This window comes from Ranitomeya variabilis, chromosome 5, assembly GCF_051348905.1.
Source record: "Ranitomeya variabilis isolate aRanVar5 chromosome 5, aRanVar5.hap1, whole genome shotgun sequence".
Taxonomy (NCBI): domain Eukaryota; kingdom Metazoa; phylum Chordata; class Amphibia; order Anura; family Dendrobatidae; genus Ranitomeya; species Ranitomeya variabilis.
In genome coordinates this window covers 660,077,652-660,087,518 of record NC_135236.1, presented here as the reverse complement: position 1 = coordinate 660,087,518, position 9,867 = coordinate 660,077,652, and the positions used below count along the sequence as shown (strand labels likewise).

Genomic DNA, 9,867 nt, shown 5'->3' with positions numbered 1-9,867 from the left:
ACTGTTCATTTTGACTTTTAAGAAGCCATATAATAATCCTAGGAGTTTACTATAATATTTTTATAATATTTATTTTTTGTTGTATGCCTGGAGATACACTAGCATATTTCCCTGAGATATACTACAGGAAAAAAAAATAATTAAACCCTTAAATTCCATCTGGCTCCTAAATCCAATATGAACGTTGACTTTTTAATTTTTTTTTATTATTTTTTTTTCTAGAATACTGATATCATGCATAAATTACTTCAGATTACACCTTAGTCAAGTAGGCCATAATGCTGAATACTTTAACATGCTTGGTCTTCAGTAAAAGGTTATTGTCTCCATTTTTTTTTATGACTTACTATGCATTTACATACAGTACCGTAAATTACTAATTTTAAAATTGTAAATTTTTTTAATTTTTTTTCTTTTTTTTTTTTTCCTTTTTTTTTTGTATTATTTTTCTGAAATTAGGAGTGCACTTTTGGTGAATGCAAATAATAGCCGTAGGAAAAAATAAAAAAAAAATAAATAAAATGAATAATAAAAAAATGAATTATGCTCTTCTTTTACACTTAAAGGCCCGCAGCGTCTTGCGCCGTGGTGCCGTTGCATTTCACACAAAAAGACCCCCCCAAATAAAAAATATTAAAAATAATAAAAAAAATAATAATAATTAAAATAAATAAATAAAACTTATCCCCCATATTGGTTTGAGGTAACATTTCAGGCATGCTAGATTACCAAATAAATACATTAGGTATCAAATTTGAAAAAACATGCTAATGAGTTAATACCATTGTGCTGTATTGCAACAAGAATGGGGTGAGAGAAGTAAAAGGGAGGGCGAGACGGTCAAAGATTGGGGGGTTGCATCCAAGTTTTGTGAACCAAATCGAAATTTAAAATAAAAATAAAAAATAATAATAATAATAATAGAGTTGATATCATCTGCATATAAGAAAGAAAACTCTAGCAGCAATTGCAGATGTATGTCTTTTTTTTTTCCATTTAAATGACTTAGTATTGTATAAGTCCCTGTCCCTTTAAGATGAAGCAAACGTCATGGATTGATTCCTAAGGTGCTTTATGAATCAGTAGGTCATCGGTAAGTGCATATTATTTCATTGGATAGTAATACACTTCTTCAGATCAAAGTGTTTTTTTTTTGTTTTGTTTTTTTTTTGCATACTTCGCGGTTAACCCTTAGATGCACTCCCTCGGATGCTCTACGTAGTCGTCTTTGAAAAAAAAAAATCTATTGTAAATCCATGCATATCTCTTGGTTGCCATTTAGATTGACAAGCAAGGAAGGGGTGTGAAAGTGTTAATCGCTCGCTGTCCTGTAGTACCTTTTTTTTTTAACCCTTCCACTATCGCAACCAGTTTGGGAGATTTTTATTTTTTTTTATTTTTTTACCCATCACCGGTTGGAAGGAAGAAGAAGAAGAACCGAAAAAAAATATCCCATTTAAAAAATAAATGATTAATAGTTATCTTTCACGGATCCTGAAAGCTTCTTGGTTCGCTGAGCACAAATTCGCAATGCAACAATGCATTAACGATGAGAAGGTAAAGCATTCAAAGACTAGTTTTAAAGCATCTACAGAAAGTGGCAGAGCCATTGACATCCTGCAGCTGTGGACCTCGATCTACACGTCTGTCAGTAGCTTGCTTTTGTTAACACAGTTCTGATTGGCTACGGTGCAGTTGCCAGTTCTGAGATTGGCCTCTCTAAAATTATCTATGCTATTATTCAGGTCCTCTTCGATCTCCATGTACTCAGATTTGCTCATAGTCGAAGAGCTGCGTCGACTCAGATCACTGTCAGAGGCTAAATTGGGGCAACTAACATGAAGTAACTGAGCCTGTTCCTCCCCTTCAGTTTCTCGGTGGTAGAAGTAGTTGAAGTTGGACACGATGACAGGTACAGGCAGGGCAATTGTCAGGACACCAGCAATGGCACACAAGGAGCCCACAATTTTGCCTCCAATTGTCACAGGGTACATGTCACCATAGCCCACAGTGGTCATGGATACCACCGCCCACCAGAAAGCATCAGGGATACTTGTAAAATAAGAGCCTTCCTCTTCTGCTTCAGCAAAGTACACTGCGCTGGAGAACAAGATGACCCCAATGAATAGAAAAAAAATTAGCAACCCTAGTTCTCTCATGCTAGCTTTCAAGGTTTGTCCCAAAATTTGGAGGCCCTTAGAATGTCTGGAGAGTTTGAAGATTCTAAAGACTCTTACCAGTCTGATGACCCTCAGGATGGCCAAAGATGTTGCCTGTTCCCCTTTTTGGGGACCATCTTGCTCGGCCATTTCAGTCCCCAAGGTGATAAAGTATGGGATGATGGCCACTATGTCAATAAAGTTCATGATGTTTTTGAAGAACTCCGGTTTGCTGGGACAAGCAAAGAACCTTACCACCAACTCGAAGGAGAACCAGATGATGCAAAGGGTTTCCACCACAAAGAAGGGATCCGTGAAGATGTTGGATTTGAAGAAAACTGTACTGTTGTCCACCCGGCGACTGAAGATCCGGTCTTCCTTCAACTCTGGCAAAGTCTCCAAGCAGAAAATAACAATAGAGATGAGGATGACCATGACTGATATTATGGCAATGATCCTGGCTGGTCCTGAGCTCTCAGGGAACTCAAACAAAAGCCACACCTTACGTTGGAACTCTTTTTCGGGCAAAGGGCGCTCCTCTTCTTTTATAAAGCCCTCATCCTCCCGAAATTTCTCCATCGCTTCTTCTCCAAGTTCATAAAACTTGATCTCTTCGGAAAACATGTCCAGGGGAACGTTGACTGGCCTTCGGAGCCTGCCTCCGGACTGGTAGTAATACAATATGGCATCAAAACTGGGCCTGTTGCGATCAAAAAAGTACTCATTCCTAAGAGGGTCAAAATAACGCATCCTCTTTTTGGGGTTCCCAAGCAAAGTATTGGGAAATTGGGCTAAAGTCTTTAACTGGGTCTCAAAGCGTAACCCAGCCACGTTGATGACCACCCTCTCACAGCACTCATGATCATCATGGTCTGGCTGGTAGCTGTCTTGAGGGTGCCCAGGTAGGGCTGAGGTCTCGTCCATGTTCTCCCCAGCAATCACGGTCATTTTTCTGCAAGGGAGGAGGGGTGGGGGAGGAGGAGCTGCTAGGAATAACCACTTTGATGCTGCAGCACCCTCCTTCTACCCCTTTACTTTCTTCTGTATAGACTGCCAGGTCCCTCAGGGTCTTCAAAGCAAACGAAACAGGGTAGGGGATGCAGATCTTTTGCCACACAGAAGCCAGCACCACCACCCCAAAAAAATAATTTTAAAAAATTATGGAAATTTTGCAAAAAAAAAACAAAAAAAACAAACCCTCAAAAATAAGATCTTCAGTGTTTCTTCCGTCTACTGCAGCAGGTCACTTCTCCTATCTGAGTCTACCATTGCTGTAATGCTGTCACACCTCCCCGAACATGAAACGCTGTAGGGATGGATGCTACGGTCTTTGCCAACTCAGCAGATTTTTCCTCCTGCTTTCCCCTCCTTTTTGTATTCACAGGTAAACCAGAAGATCACGCCAGTGCGGTAGATGAATGCTGCAGGGGGGATGGAATATAAAAAATAAAAAAGGAAAAGAAAGAAAAGAAAAGTACTAAAAAAAGGAGTAAAGACATAGCAAATATTCCCAAAAAAAAGCAAAGGGGGGGGGGAGGATATAAGAAAAAAAACATGCAGAGTGCCTACCGCAGGGGATAACGGCACATTCCTTCAGTAGGCACCAAGTTAAGTTCACAACACAAGCACCAGACACCAAATCACATTGCTGCAGTGCATGGATTGCAGGGGAAAGGAGGGGGAAAATGGAAAAGCCGTTGCTGTTCACCTTACCTTGTGTGGGTGCTGCTGCAGCAGGATGAGAAGTAATAGCAGGCTGGGAATGCGTCAAGCCTTGCAGTATACAGGGAGGCACATGCAAAGGCGAGCTCCTGTGCCCCTTAAATGCACAATAAAGCCCATGTTAGTCCTGCCGAGCCGCCCATTCTGCATTAAAAAGCTGCTGCATAGAGTCATCCAAAGAAACAAATCATGCTTTAATCCTCACTCCTTGCGTATGGTAGGGATGCACCAGTCCCGGGGATGTGCGGAGCAGCTGCATCATCGGAGCAGCAGCCCTCGCTATAGCGGTAATGAGCCTGGTATGGCCAAGTCGGAATACATTAAGGGGGAATAGCAAACTCTAACCATTTATTGACGTTGCAGTATCAGCAGAAACATGAGAGCTGTTTGGTGCAGGCAGGAACAGATCCTCCCTGGGTATCACAAGTCCAGCCATACTACAATCCTATAGGCTTTTACTGCTAAGAGACAGGGAAAAACAAGGCAGTGTTGTTTTTTTTTTTTTTTTCCAAGGGGATTCACATTGAGACGCAATGCAGGCAGCATGCAATGCAAGCAACAGAACCCCCTCCCCTTCCTCCTACTCCATGTGGGCATCCAGCAAATGATCTATTAGCCATGATCACCCCCCCAACATTGTGAACATGATGTGGGAGGAGAGAAACGGCTTCACGTGTGGAAGCACAACCAGCAAATAGTCCACGAGAGGCGGCAGTGCCAGGTGCCAGCTGTCCTCACCACTTACACGCAAGTGCCAATCCATCACGGGGTGGCTTTACCGGTGCCAACGTATCTATGCCCTGTACACATGGTTGTCAAAACATAACTGCCCCCTCTTAGGATCAAGATTAATACCTCTGCTGCTGGCAACAAACTGGGATGTCAACGGGAAAGCCTATATCACCCTAATTGCTCTCATCTGCAATGGTGGTGAGACCTTCCCAGGGGATGGTCCTCCTGCACCACAATTAATAAGAGGAATAATCTGGGCAACTCTATACCACTTACCCAGTGCCCTGACTTCACTAGGCAAGTGGTTCTCAATCTAGGTCCTGTAGCAATGATGAAGGCACCCCACTTGCTATCAACACATCCATCTACTCCACCATTACCAATTCCAAGCTTGCCATAAAGTCAACTGAGTACTCAATGCCAATGATATATACATAACTAATAGGCCAAGTAGCTCTTCACTCTGCTAGTCATGCAAAATGTCCCCATACTCTACAAGTCACCCAGTCCTCCTTTACCCCACCAGTCACTCACCACCACCTTTACTCTACCAGTCACCTAGTGCTGCCCATTTACTCCACCAGTCACCTAGTGCCGCCCATTTACTCCACCAGTCACTTAGTGCCGCCCATTTACTCCACCAGTCACCTACTGCCACCCATTTTCTCCACCAGTCACCTAGTGCCAACCATTTCCTCCATCAGTCACCTAGTGCCATCCATTTACTCTGCATGTGAGCCGGGTGCCCCTCCTTTACTCCACCAGTCACCAAGTGCTGCCGATTTTCTCCACCAGTCACCTAGTGCCACCCCTTTACTCTACCTGTGAGCCAGGCGCCCCCCTTTACTCTACCAGTCACCCAGTGTTCTTTATTTTACCATTCGCCCAGTGCCCACCTTTACTCAATGATTAGGCCGATGCCCCCTCTACTTATCCTGTCGCCCAGGGGTCATCTTTAGTTTACCAGTCACCCAGGGCCGCCCATTTACTCCAACAGTCACCTAGTGTTGCCTATTTACTCTACCAGTCACCCAGTGTTTTTATTTTACCAGTCGTCCAGTGCCCATCTTTACTCAATGATTAGGCCGATGCCCCCTCTACTTATCCAGTTGCCCAGGGATCCTCTTTAGTTTACCAGTCACCCAGTGCTTCTCATTATACTGCAAGTCACCAACAGCTCTCTTTTTTTTAAGTCAGCCAGTGCTCCCCTTTACTGCACCAGTCACCCAGTGTCCCTCTCTGCTCTACCAGTTGCCCATTGCCCCATTTTCTCTACTAGTCACCCGGTGGTCCACTTTACTCCTCAAGTCAACCTGAGCTCCCCTTTACTCCAGTCAACAAGTACTCCCTTTCACTCCACCAGTCACCAAGTGCCCCCATTACTCTACTTGTGGGCATGTGCCCCCATTTATTAAACAAATCATCAAGTGGTCTTGTTTATTTTACGAGTCACCCAGTGCACCCATTCCCCTTTACTCCAGTCACCCAGTGCTCCCCATTACTCTATCAGTGACCAAGTGCTTTCCTTTACTCCAGTCAGGCAGTACTCCCTTTCACTCCCCCAGTCATCCAGTGCCCACTTTTTATCTGCCAGTAACTCAGTGCTCATCTTTACTCCAGGCACCCATTGCTTTCTTTTACTACACTAGTCATCCAGTGCTTTCTATTATTCCACCAGTCATCCAGTGCTCCCCGTTACTCCAACAGTCACCCAGTGCAGTCTATTACTCTACCAGTCACCCAGCGTTCCCCATTACTCCATCAGTCACTCAGTGCTTCTCATTACTCCACTAGTCACCCAATGCATTACTTTACATCACCAATAACTCAGAGCTTCTCATTACTCCACCAGTCAACCATTGCTCTCCTTTTACTTCACCAGTCACCCAGTGCTTCTTATAATTCTACCAGTCACCCAGTGCAGTCCTTTACACCACCAGTCACCCAGCGCATGCCTATACTCCACCAATCACTCAGAGCTTCTCATTATTTCACCAGTCACTCAAAGCTTCCAATTACTCCACCAGTCAACCATTGCTCCCCCTTTACTGCCACCAGTCACTCAGTGCTTCCCATTATTTCACCAGCCTCCCAGGGTTTCCCATTACTCCACTAGTCACTCAGAGCTTCCCAGTAGTTCACCAGTTACCCAGTGCATTGCTTTACTCCACCAGCCATGCAGTGCTTTCTATTACTCCACCAGTCGCCCAGTGCTTCTCATTACTCCACCAATCACCAAGTGCTTCCCATAACTCCATCAGTCACCCAGTGTTTCCCATTACGTCACCAGCCACCCAGTGCTTTCTATTACTCCACCAATCACCCAGTTTTTCCCATTACTCCAGTCACCCAGTGCTTCATATTACACTACCAGTCACCCAATGCTTCTCAAGACTCCACTAATTACCCAGTGCTTCCCATTACTCCACCAGTCACCCAATGCTTCCCATTACTCCACGAATTACTCAATGCTTCCCATGACTCCACTAATCACGCAGTGCTTCCCACTACTTCAGTCACCCAATGCTTCACATTACTCCACCAATCATCCAATGCTTTCAATTACTCCATCAATCACCCAATGCTTCCCATTACTGCACCAGTCACCCAACGCTTCCCATTTCTCCACCAATCACCCAATGCTTCCCATTACTCCACCAATCACCCAACGCTTTCCATTACTCCACCAATCACCCAATGCTTCCCATTACTCCACGAATTATTCAATGCTTCCCATGACTCCACTAATCACCCAGTGCTTCCCACTACTCCCGTCACCCAATGCTTCACATTACTCCACCAGTTACCCAATGCTTCCAATTACTCCATCAATCACCCAGTGCTTCCCATTACTGCACCAGTCACCCAGTGCTCCCCATTACTCCACCAGTCACCCAATGCTTCCCATTTCTCCACCAATCACCCAATGCTTCCCATTTCTCCGCCAATCACCCAATGCTTCCCATCACTCCACCAGTCACCCAACGCTTCCCATTGCTCCAATCACCCAATGCTTCCCATTACTCCACCTATCACCCAATGCTTCCCATTACTCCACCAATCACCCAATGCTTCCCATTACTCCACCAGTCACCTAATGCTTCCCATTACTCCACCAATCACCCAATGCTTCCCATTTCTCCACCAATCGCCCAGTGTTTCCCATTTCTCCGCCAATCACCCAATGCTTCCAACTACTCCACCAATCACCCAATGCTTCCCATTTCTCCACCAATCACCCAGTGCTTCCCATTACTCCACCAGTCACCCAATACTTCCCATTACTCCACCAATCACCCAGTGCTTCCCATTACTCCATCAATCACCCAATGCTTCCCATTACTCCACCAGTCACTCAATGCTTCCCATTACTCCATCAGTCGCCCACTGTTTCCCATTACTGCACCAGTCGCCCAATGAGTCCCATTACTCCACCAGTCACCCAACGCTTTCAATTACTCCAATCACCCAATGCTTCCCATTACTCCACTAATCACCCAATGCTTCCCATTACTCCACCAGTCACCCAATGCTTCCCATTACTCCACCAATCACCTAATGCTTCCCATTTCTCCACCAATCACCCAGTGCTTCCCATTACTCCACCAGTCACTCAACGGTTCCCATTAATCCATCAGTCACCCGTTTCCCATTACTGCACCAGTCGCCCAATGAGTCCAATTACTCCACCAGTCACCCACTACTTCCCATTACTGCACCAGTCACCCAATGAGTCCCATTACTCTACCAGTCACCCAGTGCTTCCCATTACTGCACCAGTCACCGAATGAGTCCCATTACTCCACCAGTCACCCAAAGCTTCCCATTACTGCACCAGTCGCCCAATGAGTCCCATTACTCCACCAGTCACACCACTGTTTCCCATTGCTGCACCAGTCGCCCAATGAGTCCCATTACTACACCAGTCACTCAGTGCTTGACATTACTGCACCAGTCACCCAGTTCTTCCCATTACTCTACCAGTCACCCCCTGCTTCCCATTACTGCACCAGTCGCCCAATGAGTCCCATTTCTCCACCAGTCACCCAGTGCTTCCCATTACTGCACCAGTCACCCAGTGCTTCCCATTACTGCACCAGTCGCCCAATGAGTCCCATGACTCCACCAGTCACCCAGTGCTTCACATTACTGCACCAGTCACCCAGTTCTTCCCATTACTGCACCAGTCGTCCAATGAGTCCCATTACTCCACCAGACACTTAGCGCATTCCTTGACACAACCAGTCATCCAAACACAACGCTAGTAATCACAGCAACCCCACAACTCAATATAATAAGATAAAATTATTCCCAAACTGAGTGTATAGATCACCCCCCCCCCCCCATCATCTTCCAGTGCACCCCCTCCCCAAACCACTCATCCAACCTGCACTTAAAAACAGTCATTCCTAGGCTCAGTCATCAGACAATGATCAGTCACAGCAGCACCCCCTTTTACTTGCAGGCAGTGGCCCCTTCTATTCCACCAATGATACAATGTATTTCTATCTGCAATACAGGCAAGCACATCCCTGTCCTCCCCCAGTACTCTATGTGCTGCTGCAGTCATGACAGCTCCTGCCTTCCCGACAATTGATTTTAGGTTAGTACATACCATGGTCCATGATCATGACAGGTCACTGGAGGCAGGCATTACATGGTGGGCTCCTGGCTGTCAGGTACAGAGCAGGGATTCCTTCCTTCCTTCCACATTGCGATGCTACAATGTAGCAAGATGCCAGCACACTGACTGCTGCTGCGTCTCTCTCATTCCCCCTTCCAGTTTGCTCTGCAGCACTTTCCACAAGCTGCATACTATTCTCTAGCTGGATTCCCAGCTGTGGGTATAAAATGCTAATGACCAGGCTGCACACAGTGTGGGATCCTGTGCAAAGCAGTCATGGCTGCGCCTGTGCACTGTGTCAGGCACTGTCATGGCTCTGCCTGGGCTGCTCATCACCAGGCTCTGCAGAGCTCAATGCTGGCAGCAGCTTCTACACACCAGCTCTGTCTCATGTCATTGGTCTACTACTCACAGGCTCAGTTTTACAGCCCAAGCAGCTGCAGAAGCTCTTTAGACATCAATCAGCCTTATTAGCAAAAAAAATTATTTTTGCATAACTAGGAGGATTACAAATTAGGAGACATAATACAAGAGAGGGCAATGCCTGTTTTGGAGGCTTGGGATAGACATTAGGAAACAATGCGGGTTCTAGAAGATAGCTGGAGACCTGGGTGTCCAACCAATCAAGGA

At 45.6% G+C, this 9,867-nt stretch overlaps 1 protein-coding gene across 5 annotated transcripts; it reads right to left on the bottom strand.

Annotated features, from left to right (window-relative positions):
- Positions 1-937: 937 nt before the first annotated feature.
- LOC143776782 (potassium voltage-gated channel subfamily A member 1) lies at positions 938-9,599 on the bottom strand. Of its 5 annotated transcripts, XM_077266519.1 has the most exons (3): positions 9,229-9,599; positions 3,873-3,978; positions 938-3,580 (listed from the first exon to the last, which is right to left on the bottom strand). In XM_077266519.1, the coding sequence occupies exon 3, from the start codon at positions 3,105-3,107 to the stop codon at positions 1,638-1,640; it is 1,470 nt and encodes a 489-aa protein (XP_077122634.1). In that variant the 5' UTR covers positions 3,108-3,580; positions 3,873-3,978; positions 9,229-9,599; the 3' UTR covers positions 938-1,637. The 5 variants fall into 5 exon arrangements, with proteins under 5 accessions (XP_077122634.1, XP_077122635.1, XP_077122633.1 ...); XM_077266520.1 differs by lacking the exon at positions 3,873-3,978; XM_077266518.1 differs by lacking the exon at positions 9,229-9,599 and having other exon boundaries at positions 3,873-4,733.
- Between the last annotated feature and the right edge of the window lie 268 nt (positions 9,600-9,867).

What these genes read in the sequence shown, in the direction of transcription:
- LOC143776782 (XM_077266519.1), bottom strand. Translation starts at nt 3,107, where the DNA reads ATGACCGTGATTGCTGGGGAGAACATGGACGAGACCTCAGCCCTACCT.